The 17,000-nt window shown below is 33.9% G+C and overlaps 3 protein-coding genes across 52 annotated transcripts in view; 2 read left to right on the top strand and 1 right to left on the bottom strand.

Moving 5' to 3' along the window:
* Window positions 1–2,285, top strand: part of LOC127167864 (uncharacterized) — a 28,117-nt gene extending 25,832 nt beyond the window's left edge. For all 50 annotated transcript variants that reach the window (XM_051114178.1, XM_051114181.1, XM_051114171.1 and 47 more), the window contains one exon: window positions 1,772–2,285. In XM_051114178.1, the coding sequence (XP_050970135.1) occupies window positions 1,772–1,816 (45 nt within the window). In that variant the 3' untranslated portion in view covers window positions 1,817–2,285. The remainder of the gene's footprint in view (window positions 1–1,771) is intronic.
* A 1,167-nt stretch (window positions 2,286–3,452) lies between these two features.
* Window positions 3,453–12,053, top strand: LOC127167868 (mucin-3B-like). Its single transcript, XM_051114218.1, has 11 exons — window positions 3,453–3,851; window positions 4,226–4,340; window positions 4,644–4,705; window positions 4,808–4,873; window positions 5,595–5,722; window positions 5,812–5,862; window positions 6,435–6,615; window positions 6,703–6,864; window positions 7,207–7,292; window positions 9,185–9,315; window positions 11,521–12,053. The coding sequence occupies exons 5-11, from the start codon at window positions 5,653–5,655 to the stop codon at window positions 11,569–11,571; spliced, it is 732 nt and encodes a 243-aa protein (XP_050970175.1). The 5' UTR covers window positions 3,453–3,851; window positions 4,226–4,340; window positions 4,644–4,705; window positions 4,808–4,873; window positions 5,595–5,652; the 3' UTR covers window positions 11,572–12,053.
* Window positions 12,054–13,403: 1,350 nt separating this feature from the next.
* On the bottom strand, window positions 13,404–16,039 carry snapc2 (small nuclear RNA activating complex, polypeptide 2). The gene is made up of 2 exons (XM_051114216.1): window positions 15,416–16,039; window positions 13,404–14,169 (listed from the first exon to the last, which is right to left on the bottom strand). The coding sequence occupies exons 1-2, from the start codon at window positions 15,930–15,932 to the stop codon at window positions 13,856–13,858; spliced, it is 831 nt and encodes a 276-aa protein (XP_050970173.1). The 5' UTR covers window positions 15,933–16,039; the 3' UTR covers window positions 13,404–13,855.
* Between the last annotated feature and the right edge of the window lie 961 nt (window positions 16,040–17,000).

The following is a 17,000-nucleotide window of genomic DNA, read 5'->3' as shown; positions in this document are numbered from 1 at the left end:
TGCTAAACTATTAATTATTAGTAAACCAGGCTTTGTAGAGGTGCGCGGGGCACGAACTAACGCGGGGTTAATTGTAACACACGTGGTTTAAATATTTCCAGACAGGCTAGCATAACCAAATTTACGGTATTTACTAGTTGCCATAGAAAAAAAAAAAGTGCGCCAAAATTCAAAAGTCTTTTGAAGATATCTGAAGTAAATTTTTGATCTCAGTTTTTAGTATTCATTTAAAATTACACAAACATGCTATTATTTTAATCACCAATCTGTTATTTATCAGTTTAGATAGTTTATTAATGTTTGGCAAGTCAGCAGAAGACACTAACCAGTTTTAAATTCCAGTCACGCTCATGAGGAGCGTTGTAACACTGTGTTACAATCTGCCCCGCTATATTAAACTGTGCTATGCTATGACATTAGCGATGTAATTTTCACTATTTACTTTTATGGATCTTAAAAAAAGAAACCACAAGAAACAGGTGAGTAAAGACTGACAATCGATGTTTAATGTTGAGAAATTATTATTCCAAGAAATGTAAAGCATTTTGGCTCATTAGGTGTCTCCTGTTCTATGAGAGCTGTGTTTGGAGGGAGGGGAGTGTTTTTCTGAATGTCTAAATGTGTTTCATTTATTTGCGCACATTGTTTTGAACTATATTGTATAGCTGTGTTTTGCATCAGGGCCCTCCCACACATGGTTGCGATGTGTTCACTGTGAACCTCAAAAATTAGATTGTTTTTTTTTAATTCTTAAAAAACACCATTATTTTATTTGAAAAAGTTCTGATTCTGATTTTTTTCTCACAATGCAAGTTTATATCTCCTAATTCTGACTTTATAACTTGATTTGACAAAACTAGTGAGTTTGTTCATTCTGAGGGAAAAAAAGCCAGAAGTGTGGGATATAAACTCTGAGCCGAGGGAAAAAGAGAGAATGACAAGTTGTTTTTCCTCTAGAGTTGTGGGATATAATCTCGTAATTACGAAAATAAAGCCAGAATTTTGAAATCTAAAATAAAATGTACCTTTTTAAATTCGTTTATTCCATGGTTCCATAGACTGCCACTTGAACCGCCCACAAAAACGTCATCCCTGTTTCGGATCTGTAAGACTATCCCACTGTCTAACGTCAATTTCGTTTAATAACAGTGCTTATCGCTGGGTGAGAAGCTCTTGTAATATGTGAATAACATTTTGAAAATGACATTTGATCAATATAATCTATACTCTTTTTAAATCTAAGTATTTTGTACCATATCTGTGTAATTCCCTAGCCATAATGGCTATCTCTCCCGGGTTTTCTGCAACCATGCTGCACGCGCATGCCAAATGTTTACAAACAGATAATTGGTCTATACACTTAGCAACATCTATTATTCTTACATACAATATGAACAAATCTAAAGCTACTACTTCCAACAATAGCTTTTATCTGGTTGATGAAGGACAATTTAAATTTTTGACCCCGTTTTTTACTACACTTTTTACTGCACAACTACATATTTCTGTATGAAGGTATGTGTTAGCCCAGGGATGCCCAGACTTGGTTCTAGAGGGCTTGTGTCCTGCAGAGTGTAGCGCAAACCCCAATTAGACACACTTGAACCAGCTAATCAACCTTTATTAGGAACAGCTAGAAACTTCCAGGCAGGTGTGTTGAGACAAGTTGGAGCTAAACTCTGCAGGACACAGAGTGTAACAGTGTTACATTGTAACATCATTGCTGTCATGTTTTTTGATGGTTCCACATTATTTGTTTTGCTCATAACAGATGAGAATGGACAGACCTCGGATCCGGACATCTTTTGATATTTAAGTGTGATGTTCTAAGTGCATGGAAACAAGCAGAATGGCTATGTATGACATACTGAATGTATCTATTGCTTTTTTCTTTAAAAATATGCAATCCTGATGTAACAAAGCTCAAATCAGTTGCGAGAGAGATCTATTTGCACCATAAAATCTACCAAGGTAGTACACGTTCATATTTTCTGTACCTCATATCACATTATGAAGCGAAGCAATGAAACTTTATCAAAGTTCTGTTTCGCTTCTGCTGTTATTAAAATAATGAATGTAGTAATATAATAATACAGTGTAGAGTGATCATTTTTTATAAGTGCTGGTTAATGTTTTATTACTGTTAGTCATAATGTCAAGTTGCATCAATATGAATTGTTTTATAAATTACATATTAACCACAAATTATTTATTTCCATTATACTTCACACGTTGTTTGTAGATTGACACTTGCTTAAGTTAAAATAAATTATCTATATTCTCAATTGTTTTAGTTGTCTTTTTTTAAACTGTAAATTCACTCAGAATTCACCAAATACATACGTTCTTTTTGCAAAAGCACAGCTCATGGGGCTTCCTTGGTGTATATTCTACCTCTACCTTACATTTAGTTTTATTATTTTCTACAAGTCCTGCCAGCCCGGCACCCACCCTGCCCCCCTAAAAAAGCCAAATAAAAGTAAATCATATCATAATACATGAATTGACTGCTGTTGCAGTGCTGTTTGTGTATTTGATTTTACAACCTTGTGTTTCACAATGTGAGTTGCCTTATCTCAGATATCTTATCAGTCGCATGTCAAACATTGTGAGGGATGGTGAGTTTTACAGGTCAAGAATTTGTTTTGAAAAAAGCGTGTTTTTAAGAATTTGTTTTGCAGATCCCTCTTTGTTTGATAAGTTGTTACCTATATAGTATTTTTAAGAGTGACATAAGTGTTCAAGACTTTCACAAACAATATTTTGTACAGTGGAGGTCATAAATGTTTAGGCTTGAAATATTACAGATATATTTTATTTAATTACGGGTGGTGCCCAAATATAAAGCTGAATTACCCAGGTTTTCGTGTGTGGACAACATAATTCTAAGGCAATTCAACTACCTTGACAGGATGTTGGGTGGGGAGCCACACATAAACAGATAATCGGCTGCTCTATAATTGGTATCGAGAAATTTTGCAAATGGCGTCATTACATAGACCTCTGTTGTGCAACAGGATTCACTGGTAAACGTATTACTCACTTGTTTAGTGCTCCTCACTCCAAAAGATTATGCTTTATTAGGGGTCCTTTACCCATTGTTTCCCAACCCTGTTTCCTGGAGGCACATCTACAGTACACGTTTTGGATGTCTCCCCTATCTTATCCATTTCAGGTCTTGGATTTTATTGAACTACTGAGTGGAATCATTGTATTGTTGGGTTATCGCGTGACCTACCAGCGTCAGTTGCATCGCTTCACTGCCATCCACAAATCCTCTCTCGTCACCTCATGATAGTAAAGTGTCCGTCAGATAAGCATTTCAGAATCTCGCTGCTGGCAGTAGTAGGTTATCTGGGTACTTTTTGCCACTCTTTTTTTTAAGTCCAGTGAATTCGAACATGCTACTTTTGTCACATACTGTTTTTCACCTATTATATAGTAGGAATTACTGGTGTAACTTCAGTGGATTCCACTGCAACTACACTTGGCTCCACCGATTCATCAGATATTTCAGCAACTACTGGTGTCACTGCAACCAGTGAATCTCCAAATACAGCAGAAACGTCTACAACTCCAGCTGATAGTACAACAGGAATTTCTGGTTTAACTTCAGGAGATCCCACTGCAACTACAGTTGTCACCACTCTTGTGACAGAAAACAGTCCATCTACTCCATATCCTGGCTCAACTAAAGCTGATTTCACAACTGCAAAAGATGATATAACTACCACACCTGCCATTAAATGTGAAAATGGTGGAACTCCACAACCAAACAATCAGGCTTGTGTCTGTCTGGCAGGTTTTTTTTGGGAGAGTCTGCAATATTGTTTTACCTGAAGTAGTACCAGGTTTGTCTATTAAAGTTTTGGTAATAATGAAAAAAAAAAATATTTAATTATTAACTTGTCTGCAATTCCACATCAGTGTGGCTTTGATATGACAGTTTCTCCAGATTAATTTTGCTACAATATCATTTTTACGTTCACCACAATTAAAGTGACTGCAGTTGTTTTTTCCAGTGATTTTTTCATTAAGTAAAATGTAGTGCCTTCAAAAATGTTCAAATTTGCATAAAGGTGTGGTTTAATAATGGCATAGCTGCAATGTTTATAAATGCAACAAAAACTTTTTTTTTTATTATTATTTTTTACTACTCTAAAAAATGTTTTCTGAAAGTTGTATACTTATTTGTCTTTTAAATGTCCCTCTATTTTTATTTTAGATGTCATTGAAAGGAAAGTCAATATTACGATGGAAATGAAAGAAAAATTTAAAGAAGCCCATAAAAACCCATCGTCGGAAGAATATAAAGAATTTTTGAAAAATTCAATAAATCAGTAAGTATTGTGGTTTAGGTGGCTTGATCACTTAAATATTATTGCCCAGATACTTTGGGAGGTGACTAAAAAGTTACATTGGCATACATTTATAAAAAATGACCAATTAATTAAAAGTACAGGAATTTAGGTGAAGTTAGTTACATCAGTTTGCAGATCCCTCTTTGTTTGATAAGTTGTTACCTATATAGTATTTTTAAGAGTGACGTAAGTGTTCAAGACTTTCACAAACAATATTTTGTACAGTGGAGGTCATAAATGTTTAGGCTTGAAATATTACAAATGTATTTTATTAAATTATAGGTGGTGTCCAAATATAAAGCTGAATTACCCAGGTTTTCACGTGTGGACAACATAATTCTAAGGTAATTCAACTGCCTTGACAGGACAAGCTATTTTGTAATTATATTTTGCCCATATAATGTCTGATTCAAGTCTTAATTCAATCTCTTTTTTTAATGTTAAAGTGCTGGTGGACCATTACAAGATAGCCAAAGAGGAAAAAGAAGCTTGGCCTTAAAGGAAACTACTAGGTAACAGTACAAAATACAAAAAACCAAAATGTATAACAAATACTTCTAAATAAACAAATCAGTCAAAACCTTGTATTATATCAGAGATTATAGAAGTACAAAGATGGTATACTTATGAATGGGAGAAAATGCAACGCACAATATGGCGGAATAGTCCCACCTTCTAAATGAAAGAGCCAGTCGCTGATTGGTCAAGTCATTGCAAGTCATTGCATCACTGCAGCAGCTGTTGGAAGCTTCGGTTCATATAGAAACCTGAGGCTGGACCAGTCAATGGGCATGAGCAGTCATAAGCGCGCATGTGCATTGGCTGGACTAGCCTGAAAAATAAGTGTTTTTAGCGCTATTTGAGCATAAGAAACAACACTCATGGGGCAGTTTATTCCAGATTTTGTTTCTGATTTGAAATATGTAATTTAATTGTAAGTTCATAGGGTAGTTTTTGAGATTTCAGGTTTCCCCCATTCATTTCGATAGGACTTGGTCTTGTTTGAGCTGCCCCGAGGCGTTGCAAATATGGCCACCAAGTGAACAGACTTTCCTTGAAAGGGACTTTGATTATACCAATGATCCAAAAGAACCCAAACTTACAGCTTTTGAAACACTACACATATACCTTTTTGTCTCATACCGTATGTCTTTCATTTCCTTTCCTTCCCTTTTTCTTCTTCTTTTTTTTTTTTTTTTTTTTTTTTTTTTTTTTTTTTTTTTTTTTTTTAAGTGATCTTAGTCTGAAAGTTGATCATGATGTCATTCTTAACATTGAAAATAATGAGGCCATGAACACTTCTTATGACACTGGGGTCAAGGACGTGCTGGACATCCTTAATGACATACGAAATAGTACTGGTAGGTTGTCATATGCACTTTCCATGTGGTCTATTCCATGTGGTTATTGCATTATTAATCTGTTTGTTAATTCTTTTTTTCAACTGTAGATGCAAATTTTACTATTAATACAGTCGCTGCATCAAAGACTCCTTTAGATGGTGAGTTTTCAGTTAACTTATTGTGCTAGGAGCAAGAAGAATAGTAAATTATTCTATATTCTATTAATTAGTTGTCTCATTTTATTGAATTATATACTCTACACAAAATATGTTCTTACTTTGTTGATGTTGGATGTATATTTAAACATGCTACATATGTTAGGGGAGCTAAAGAGACCAATAATAATTTTAAAAAGCCAAAAAAAGTTGCATAGGTCATTGGCCTGTTTTGAAGGGTATCAATTCTCAACTGAAATGCACAACAATACGTGAAGTGAGAATTTGATGCTGCCCACACATTAAAAACGCCATATTTACATCAAATGACAGTGTTGGCAGCATGGTGTTGTGGGGTTGCTTTTTAGCTTTAATGGTAGGTCATTGTGTCAAAAGAGAAGAAATAATAGATGTTGAAAAATACAAGGAAATCTTACAGGAGAAGTTTTGACAGTTGAAGGCTAAAGTAACATAAGATTTTTATCAAAATCAAGGGATTGTGTAAGTGTCTGAATGGTTTTTTTAGATGTATTTTATTTTGTTTATTGTGACTGTTACTTTTTTTTTCTCCACAGTCAGCACAATATGTACAAATGCTATGTCAAATTTTTCTGAAAATTACGAAGATTATTTTCAAGCAGTTGAGTTGAAAGGCAATTGGACATGTGTATCTCAATGTAGTGCAGCTCATGAAAATGCAATAATTTGTGAGAATGATGGCAGCTGTGAAGTTTCTGAGAAGGGCCCATCCTGCTAGTATGTACTTTTATTTTACTTTTATATTCTTTAAAGAATATTTTTGCACAAAAGTATGCAATGTTTTATTTTATTTTTTTACTCTAGTTGCCGCCATGAAGATAACTTCTGGTACTTGGGAGATCGTTGCAGTTTACAGGTGTACAAAACTGGATTCTATGCTGGATTGGGAACAGTGGCTGGCGTAGCAGTAATAATTGTAGCACTCATGACAGCTTATCTCATACTAAACAAACGAACGATGAAGAGGTAAGTAATTTCATGCACTTTATTAAACTGCTTTAATTCAGTAATGTTTTTTTATGTCAGGTGTCTTGCATCAGATCTTAAGGATTTGTGTAACGAATGCTCTGAAATAATCAATTAGCTGCTCTCAAGACCAGATAAGCATGTTTGATGTTAATTTGATACTTTTCTAATACTATTTGTGTATTTAGTTGTACCACTGAAATATATGAAGGCTATACCATCCTGTGCGATTTATTAACATGACTATATCAGTGTGATATGTCTGTTGGAAAAAAAGGGTGTTTTCATGAACAAATGTGTTTTTAAGTCTTCCTGGCTATAATTTTTTTTTCTGTCTCACAGGAATAAGGACATTAAGCAAGATCTAGTGAAAGATTGGTTAGAGGATGACTTTGAATGGCCACCACAAAAGATAAAATCACACACAGGTACCAAAAAACATTTTCTGCATTATTCGACAATTACTACCCGTAGGTTGTACCTGAATATATTAACCATTCATCAAATGGTTATTTGTTTTGTGCACAATTTTCTAATATTAACAATACTGTTGTCTCAGTAAATGAGTTAGATAAACACTTGGTATTAACCTGAATAAATAGGGGTGCAAGGTATGCAATCACAAATTGGATGCAGTGTATTATTCCAAAATGCAAAAAAAGGGTTATATTACAAAAAGTAAAAGGAAAGCTGAACTTCAAGCCGTTCCTATGTGTAGCATCATGACTTTAGGAAAGAGAGGCAGAAAAGTGGCATTTTAAGGTCTCTCATCATCATGATCTAAACATTTTGTGAGGCACATTTCATCATGGATTATTTTGTGAATCTGTTGTGATGTTATATAAACTATGTTGAGAGGTCAAGAAAGAAGAATGTGGCAGTTAAACTATATGTGACCTTGGACCACAAAACCAGTCCTAAGTGTAAATTTCTCGAAATTGAGATTTATATATCATCTAAAAGCTGAATAAATAAGCTTTCCTTTGGTGTATTGCTTGTTAGGATAGAACAATATTTGGCTGAGATACAACTATTTGAAAACCTGGAATCTGATGGGGCAAAAAAATCTAAATATTGAGAAAATCACCTTTAAGTTGTCCACATGAAGTTCTTAGCAATGCATATTACTAATTAAAAATTAAATTTTAATATATTTACGGTAGAAAATGTACAAAATATCTTCATGGAACATGATCTTTACTTATGATTTATATCCTAGATAATATCCTAATGTTTTTTGGCATAAAAGAAAAATCGATAAATTTGACCCATACAATGTATTTTTGGCTATTGCTACAAATATGCAACATAAGACTGGTTTTGTGGTCCAGGGTCACATATTTGACCAGACAGCCTGTGTGTAAAGATACACAGTTCATATTAAAGGATTAGTTCACTTCCAGAATAAACTTTTCCTGATAATTTACTATGTCATCCAAGATGTTCATGTCTTTCTTCAGTCACAAGGAAATTAGGTTTTTTGAGGAAAACTAGGATTATAGTGGACCATAGTGGACTTTAATGAGAGCTAACGGGTTGAAGGTCCAAACTGTAGTTTCAAAGAGCTCTCACAATCCCAACTAAGAATAAGAGGCTTATCTAGCGAAATAATTAGTGATTTTCTTTTAAAAAATTATATTTATACACTTTTTTACCACAAATTCTCAGCTAGCATTAGCTCTGCAATGCGCATATGTGCCTTCATTACGTGATGTTGGAAAGGTCACGCGTGAGGTAAGCGGAAGTACTGACCCAGTGTTTACAAAGCGAACATGCAAAGAAAGTCAAACGCCCTTTACAAACATGGTAAAATGATGTCGGACGATTTCAAAGTTGGAGGAGAAAATGAGAAGAAGTTTTTCACCCCACCCAACCTTTCTTAACAGAAGTATACAGACGAAGAACTGTATTCCAACATGATTACGTAATGTGTGAAGATGCACACAGAGTAAGCGCCAGCCAAACATTTGTGGTTAAAAAGTATATAAACATTTTTTTTTTTTAAGAAAAGACAGATTGTTTTGCTAGATGAGACTCTTATGCCTCAGATGTGATTGTGCAGAGCCCTTTGAAGCTGGGTTGAAACTGCCATTTGGACCTTTAACCTGTTGGCCACCACTGAAGTCCATGATTCGGAGAAAAATCCTGGAATATTTTCCTCAAAACCCTTCATTTCTTTGCCACTGAAGAGAAAGACATGAATATATATTTATTTTGATGTAGAGTGCAGTAAGAGCATTGTAGTCTTTTTTTCCTCATGGGATATTCATTTTCTAGTTTAACAAGTCTCTGATTAATCAACCGTTTTTTGCATTTCCAGTTGAAAAATATGATAATCCAGTATACCCAGCAGAAAGCATGCATAAGCAGGACAGTTTTGTAAATTATTACACCCAGAATATTTCACCTGAACCTGATATGTATCGCCGGAATCTTCAGAGGGATCAGTCTGTGAGTACTATACACAGATATACAGTTAGCAACATATGTTGTTCTTACAAATAGACAATACAGACAAACCTAAGCTACTACACCCAGCAAAAGGGTTCCACTATAATTATCATTCTTAATTAACTTATCTGTTTAATAAAAATAAAACACATTTTAATTTCTGACCTATACGCAGTTGACCCTTCGCAGAGATTTTGATTGACAGGCGATCTGACCAATTATAACACAGGATCTGTCATTTTTGTACCTGAAAGGAAAGTAAATTAAAGTCGGTAAACTTAAACCTGAAAAATGGTGTGTGTTGACGCCTTTCCGTGATTTAAACAAGATACCTTCTTTATTTCAAGTAGCAAAGCGGAAGAGATGAACGGTTCAGCAATCTGTCACAACACATTAAAGAGCCACAAAACTGTATTTGTTGTTTGAATTTTGGAAATAAAAAAAAAAAAAAAAAAATTAGAAAGCTGAGACTTTGTTTGAAACCTAAAGTTACCGGCTCTGTCTTGTCTGTCGTTGTCAGTATCTTCTTTGTTCTGTGATGAATTTTTCACTGCGTGCAAACAATGGCCAGTTGCATAAAAGATTTTTTTTTTTTTTTCTTTAAGGCTGGTTATTGTTTTTTTTTTTTTTTAGTTACATAAAAATGTTAATATTTAATATTAGTCTACACTGTAAAAAATGACAGTGAATTTAACAGTAAAAACTGTAAAAATGCTACAGTAAAAACCTGTTAAATGGTTAACGGTAAAAGTAAAATTTACAGTCAATAACCGTAAACTGACATTCCCAGAATTCCCTGTGTCACATTTTTGTTTTGTACATTAGGGTTGTATGTTACATCTAATGTTGTTAAATTAACGTTTATGCATTATTTCAGTTTCATGTGTTTTACCATGATGGTGTTTAGTGTTTGTGTGAATGACACTGTGCACCTTCTATATATGTTAAAGGAGAAGTCCACTTCCAAAACAAAGATTCACATATAATGTACTCACTCCCTTTTCATCCAAGATGTTCATGTCTTTCTTTCTTCTTTCGTTGTAAAGAAATTATGTTTTTTGAGTAAAACATTTCAGGATTTTTCTCCATATAATGGGCTGCTATGGTGCCCAGATTTTGAACTTCCAAAATGCAGTTTAAATGTGAACAAACACCCTTAACAAAAAAGATAAAACGGCAATATAGGACGATTTCGAAGTTGAGGAAGAACATGAGATTTTTCGACACACCCTAACTGTCATAAACTGGAACAAAAACAGTCCAGGCAGAGTGAGACAAGACGAGCGTTTGACATCAAAAAGTATATAAATTGTATTGTTTTTATTAAAATAACCGATCGTTACGCTAGATAAGATTCTTTCTCGGCTGGGATTGTTTACAACTGCATTTGTGATTGTTTGAAGCCGCATTTAAACTGTGTTTTGGAAGTTCAAAATCGGGGCACCATATCAGTCCATTATATGGAGAAAAAAGCTGAAATGTTTTCCTCAAAAAAACTATTTCTTTACAAGTGAAGAAAGAAAGCCATGAACATCTTGGATGACAAGGGGTGAGTACATTATATGTGAAGTGGACTTCTCCTTTAATATTTAAAAGCTGTTTGTGATGAGCTTTGGTTCATCATGTGAATTTCTCATCACCACCTGCTTTTGGTGGTTATAAATGTATTACAAAGGTACAAAACAGATTTCAGTACTTCAATAGGTTGGTACATTAACATTATATCAGTTAATGAAATTATAGTATTTACCTATTTGTATCTATTTGTAAATTTAAGTGAAAACCGTAAAACATTGCTACAGTATTTTTTTCGGTAAAATTCCGGCAACCACAGCTGCTGTTTTTTTTTTACTGTAAATTTTACTGAATTTTTTTTTTTTTTTTTTTTTTTTTTTACAGTGTAAGTTGAATCCAAAAAATAAGACTGATTAACACTTGGCTAGTTGCAAGTTGGTCATACTAGTTCTTCAGGCACTGTCTTATCATAGAGGCTAAGTTTATGCAACTGGCCCCATGCCATGGTTTATCGGACATGGTAACAGTAACGAAAGGGGGCGGGTCTTTGCGAAGGGTCAATTACATATTTCCATAGAAGGTACTGACCTGATCAGTGATTTTTCTATTGAATTCTATGGAATATAAGCATTGTAACAGCACCGTGATGGTTTTTCCATAATTCCTCATTCTTTGTTTTGCTCTTAACAGATGAGAATGGACCGACCTCACATGCGGTCATCTTTTGATACTTCATTCTAAGTGTGGGGAAACAAGTATTACACCAAGTATTATTGTATGACATATTGAATGTATCTATTGCTTGGTTTAACAATCCAAAACTCAATCAGCTGCTAGAGTGTTCTACTCATACCATACAATTTAGCAATTGTACAACTGTGCATATTTTCTGTACCTCAGATGTTTGACAAACATCATCTGACCATATTGCGTTTGATCACATGATGAAGAGAAGCCGTAAAACTTCAGAAATGCCCTGCTTATCTTCACGTTATGATAACAATCAATGTAGTAAAATTACATATTGCATAATTATCATTTTTTATAGGTTTCACTTTGTTATAGCACCTTCAGGTATCATTTCGTATTTTTTATTCATAATGACTTTGCATTAATATAAACTAGTTTGTATATTCACCACAAATTATTTATTATCATTATACTCCACACACTGTTTGTAAATTGACACTTGCTTATGTTAAAATAAATTATATTCATATTTGTTCATAAGTGTCTTTTTCATCTATAAATGCAATCAAATACATGATGTTCTTGTATTTGAACATGATGTTCAAATACATGATGTTCCCAATTACTTTCATGCCTCTTGATTAGTTATTTTTGGTACTTTTTAAAATGTTTTTCTATTCACGGACACAACAAAAGCAGAGTTAATGGTGTTTCCTTACTGTATATTCTGTTTATTCCATTCAGATTACATTCAGTAACATTAACCCCCGGTTTCACAGACAAGGCTTAAGCTTAGTCCTTGACTAAAATGTACACTACCGTTCAAAAGTTTGGGGTCAGTAAGACTTGTAATAGTCTTTAAAGAAGTCTCTTATGCTCATCAAGGCTGCATTTATTTGATTAAAAATATAGAAAAAAAAACAGTAATATTGCAAAATGTTTTTACAATATAAAATACTTTAAAATAGAATTTATTCCTGTGATGAAAAGCTGAATTTTTATCAGCTGTTACTCCAGTCTTAAGTGTCACATGATCCTTCAGAAATCATTCTAATATGCGGATTTATTATTAGAATGATCAATGTTGGATATCAACAGTTGTGCTGCCAAATATTTTTTGGAACCTGTGATTTTTTTTTTCAGGAATCTTTCATGAATAACAAGTTTAAAAAGTACAGTGTTTATTCAAAATATAAATATTTTATAACAATGTAAATTATTTATTATTAACTTTTAAGAAACTTTTAATTATTAACTTAATACATCCTTGGCGAATAAAAGTATTAATTTCTTAAAAAAAAAAAAAAAAGAAACAATAAAAATGTACTGACCCCAAACTTTTGAACGGTAGTGTAAGTCTGTAAGAGAAAGAAAGAAAGAAAGAAAAAGTGAGCCCAGGAAGTAAATCATAACATTGTACATAAATTACCTGTTATTGGATTGGTACTTGCGTATAGGATTTTAGAGCCTAATGTTTACAAAGTGAGGTCCTTTATCTCAGACATCTTATCATTAGTCATATGTCAGACAATGTGAGGGATGGTGAGTCATACAGGTCACTTTGGGTGGGGAGCCACACATCGAGCAGATAATCAGATGTTCTACAATCAGTATTGAGAAATGTCGCAATTGGTAGCATCACGTAACTTGATGTACTTAGACCTCTGTGGTGCAATGAGACTCACGGGTCGTTATGTAAACATATTACTCACTTTTGTAGTTACTTATCTAAAAGATTATGCTTTATTAGGGGTAAACGCTTCTGTTGGTGTATTGTTTATGATTCTTCTTTTCTACACTAAAAAGCACCATAATGCTAAAAGGCAGCCGTGGCATTTTTTTGGGTCCAAAAGGCCCACAACTACAACCTCTGCCAGCTACATTCTGTAAGTGAATCTCTAGGTTGGGTATGTAAGATTTACAATTACAAACATTGTATTTTGTACATTAGATTTCTCTCATCAACATGGCACGACAACAGCATTCAGGTCAAGATGATTTAAATCAGAGGTGAGTAACACGTAATGATAATCTCGAAAATGTACAATTTTTAAACTATGGTTTATATTTCCCACAATTTGAAGTTTAGAAACTTGGTTTAATATTTAATCTTACATTTATTTATTTTTATACAACAAACATATTTTAACAAAGCCATTCTAAAATGTAAACATGTATGTATCAATTTAACAATATGAATACTTGATATGCACACATTTTCCAAACAAAGGAAAGCAAAAACTTCTCAACCTGTAGCAAAGAGAAACATAAGACCCACACAGAATGTTAATTAGGCTGAACCTCTTTAGGAACCAACTGCGACTGGCTAAGCATATCATTTCTCAGAATCAAGGGATGGTCTTTTCAGCAAGGTTACTGGAACTAATAAAGGATTGAGGGGACAGGTGGTAGCTGTAGCCCAGTCTTTGTTGTCCTTTGCTGGTTCTGTGAGTTTCTGTGTTAATGCAGTTGAATCTGCTACATTAGCCTGTAGGACATCTCTGTCAGTGTTCGAAGAGATCGCTGGCATTTTCACAGGTTTGGAGAGCTGCGAGTGTAACTGGAGCAAGTGATGTTGAAGCTCCTTACAGTCCAGTAATGGGAGCTCCTCAGGCAAACACATCAGCATATCCAACAGCACTGCGCACTCTGAGGATGGAATGTGGAAAATATGAGAAAAAAAAAAAAGTACAGATCTATTCACATACACTACCAGAAAGATTTGTAATATTTTTAAAGAAGTCTCTTCTGCTCACCAAGCCTGCATTTATTTCATCCAAAATACGGCAAAAGTGGTAATATTTTTACTATTTAAAATAACTGCTTTTTATTTGAATATATTTTAAAATGTAATTTATTCCTGTGATCAAAGCATCATAACTCCAGTCTTCAGTGTCACATGATCCTTCAGAAATCATTCTAAATGATTTGCTGCTCAAGAAACATTTATTATTATTATTATTACTATTATCAATATTTCCAACAGCTGAGTACATTTTTTCAGGATTCACTGATGAATAGAAAAATTCAAAAATCAGCATTTATCTGAAATAAAAAGTTTTTGTAACAAGCTTGGAGTCAATACAACTTTTTTGGGGGAAAGAAATGATAGAAATTAATAGTTTTATTTAGCAAATGATGCTTTAAATTGTAACATGTCTTTATCATCACTTTTGATCAAAAGATTTCTATTTCTGATAAATGCTGTTCTTCTGAACTTTCAAAGAAACCTGAAAAAAAAAAAAAAAATTTGAATGATTTCAACATAAAGGATAAAAAAAAAAATGTTTTGAGCTGGAATCAATGATGCTGAAAATTCAGCTTTGAAATTCAGCTTTGATCACAGAAATAAATTACATTTCAAAACATATTCAAATAAAAAGCAGTTATTTTAAAACATAAAACTATTTTATAATTTTACTGTTTTAGCTGTACTTCGGATCAAATAAATGCAGGCTTGGTGAGCAGAAGAAAAACATAAAAATATCTTACTGTTTAAAAACTTTTCATTGGTATTCTACCTATAAACAGATAGTTTACCCAAAATGAAAGACTTGAGTGACTTATATGGAAGAATGTTTCAATTGTTTTTGTAAATAAAGTGAAAGTCATTGGAATCCATTACAACATTTATCCTCACTGATACTTAAAAAAAAAAAAAAAAAACATCTTTTTACAGACAAAATATCTTTGTGTTCCACAGAAGAAAGAACATCATACGACATAATGGCAAGCAAATCAATTGTGATTTTTTGGTGAGCTATGTGCTTAAGTTGATCTAACGTCCACATCCCTGGAACAATGTGTAAAATGGTCATGAAGAGTGTAATTTACTCCAACATTTAACATCATAACAGAATATTATAAGCAAAATGTATAATTTAACAATACATACCCATTGAGGTAAGTGCTGAATTGCAGGTTTTAGAGTCAATGTCACTTAAATATTGATAAATCTTGTCAAAATTCACAACACACTTCAGCATTCTTGGTTCTTTGCATAGGTAATCATGATCTAACAGTTGCAGCTGAACTTGACTGTGCTTATTTGGGGAAACTGACAGTGACTCTGCACCAGTAGAAATAGGACTGGACACTGCTGGTTCTGCTTCTGCCCGCAGTTGACTTTCGCTTCCAGTCATCTGTGAAGATCTTGGTGTGGCTTTTTCAGGCACTAGAGGTGAACTGCTTGATGCATTATTGAATTGGCTAAGATGGTCAACCGCATTAGAACTACAGTCAGGCTGAACTGAGGGAGTAGAAACGCTGGCGTTTGGGCTCACGTATGAGGCGGAAGGCCGAGAGGGGGTTTTAGGGGACTGAACACTGGAGAAAGCAGATGTTTGGATGATAGGGTGTGGAGGTTCAGAGTGCAACAGTCCACAGGGCTCAACGGCAGCAATCACAAGCATCTGATAACAAAGTAAACATTTTATCTGATATAAGAGTCATTAAAATAGCAATAAAAGTCAAATATTGTGCACTGTAACTGACAAGTGTTACTTGGTTAGAAGTCGTAAATAAGCTTTGTATAAGAATGACAGAATCAGCTGGTGACAACATACTGACCGTGTAAGAATAAGCATCCGTGTAACACGTATTATTGCAGTTCAAAAATGTAATAGGGAAATACAATCTTCAGTAAACAAAACCTCGCATCCTCGCCGTTCATTCAAAAAAGACACGCAGAACGTGCAGGATTCATGTTTAAATATTTTGCGGCATAATATTTACAGATAGTCCATATCGCGACTTGATTTATGTTTAGTGACCAACTTTTGATTATTTCATTCAAACTTTGACAAATTCCGTGGAAATCATAGGGCCATACAAAAAAAAAAAAAAAAAAAAAAAAAAAAATTCGGGGCTGGAGTAAAAACTTTCGGGGCTAGAGCCCTAGCGACAGGGGGCTGATGATGATAATTTGGTGGATATTTAAAAACTCGTTCTGATGTCAAATTAACGGCTCTACGACCATTGTAATCTTATCTGAGCGCAAAACGCTGCTCGGGAGAGTTTCAATAAACAGTAAATACATACAATTATGAACACGTGTTAATATGAGTTTATTTTTGTTGGCAGTATTTTAATAGTATTTAATAATTATGAACAAAGCATTACAAAACAAATTATACCATCAATGAAACAAAGCTGACGCGAAGGTATGTATAATTACTGTTAACCCTCTGGGGTTCTTCGGTCACTTCTGACCGGAATTTTTTAAATAAAAAAAAAATTAAACATCGTAGTTTCATCGGAATGGTACGAAACTTAGTGACTTTTATGGTACTTGGTATATGAACACAAAAAAAATGGGGACAGGATTTGAAAAATAGTCACACTCGGGGCCTTCGGTCAAAAATGACCGGCCATAGGAAATGAATGGGAAATTGGCAAAAATATGAAAATACAGAGTTTTTTTGTGCATACAATCTACAAATCAGCCACAATCCAGAAAAAAAGCACACAGCAGTGAAGGG

The sequence above is a fragment of the Labeo rohita genome, chromosome 7 (genome assembly GCF_022985175.1).
Source record: "Labeo rohita strain BAU-BD-2019 chromosome 7, IGBB_LRoh.1.0, whole genome shotgun sequence".
Classification (NCBI taxonomy): Eukaryota; Metazoa; Chordata; class Actinopteri; order Cypriniformes; family Cyprinidae; genus Labeo; species Labeo rohita.
This window is presented reverse-complemented; position numbering and strand designations above follow the sequence as displayed.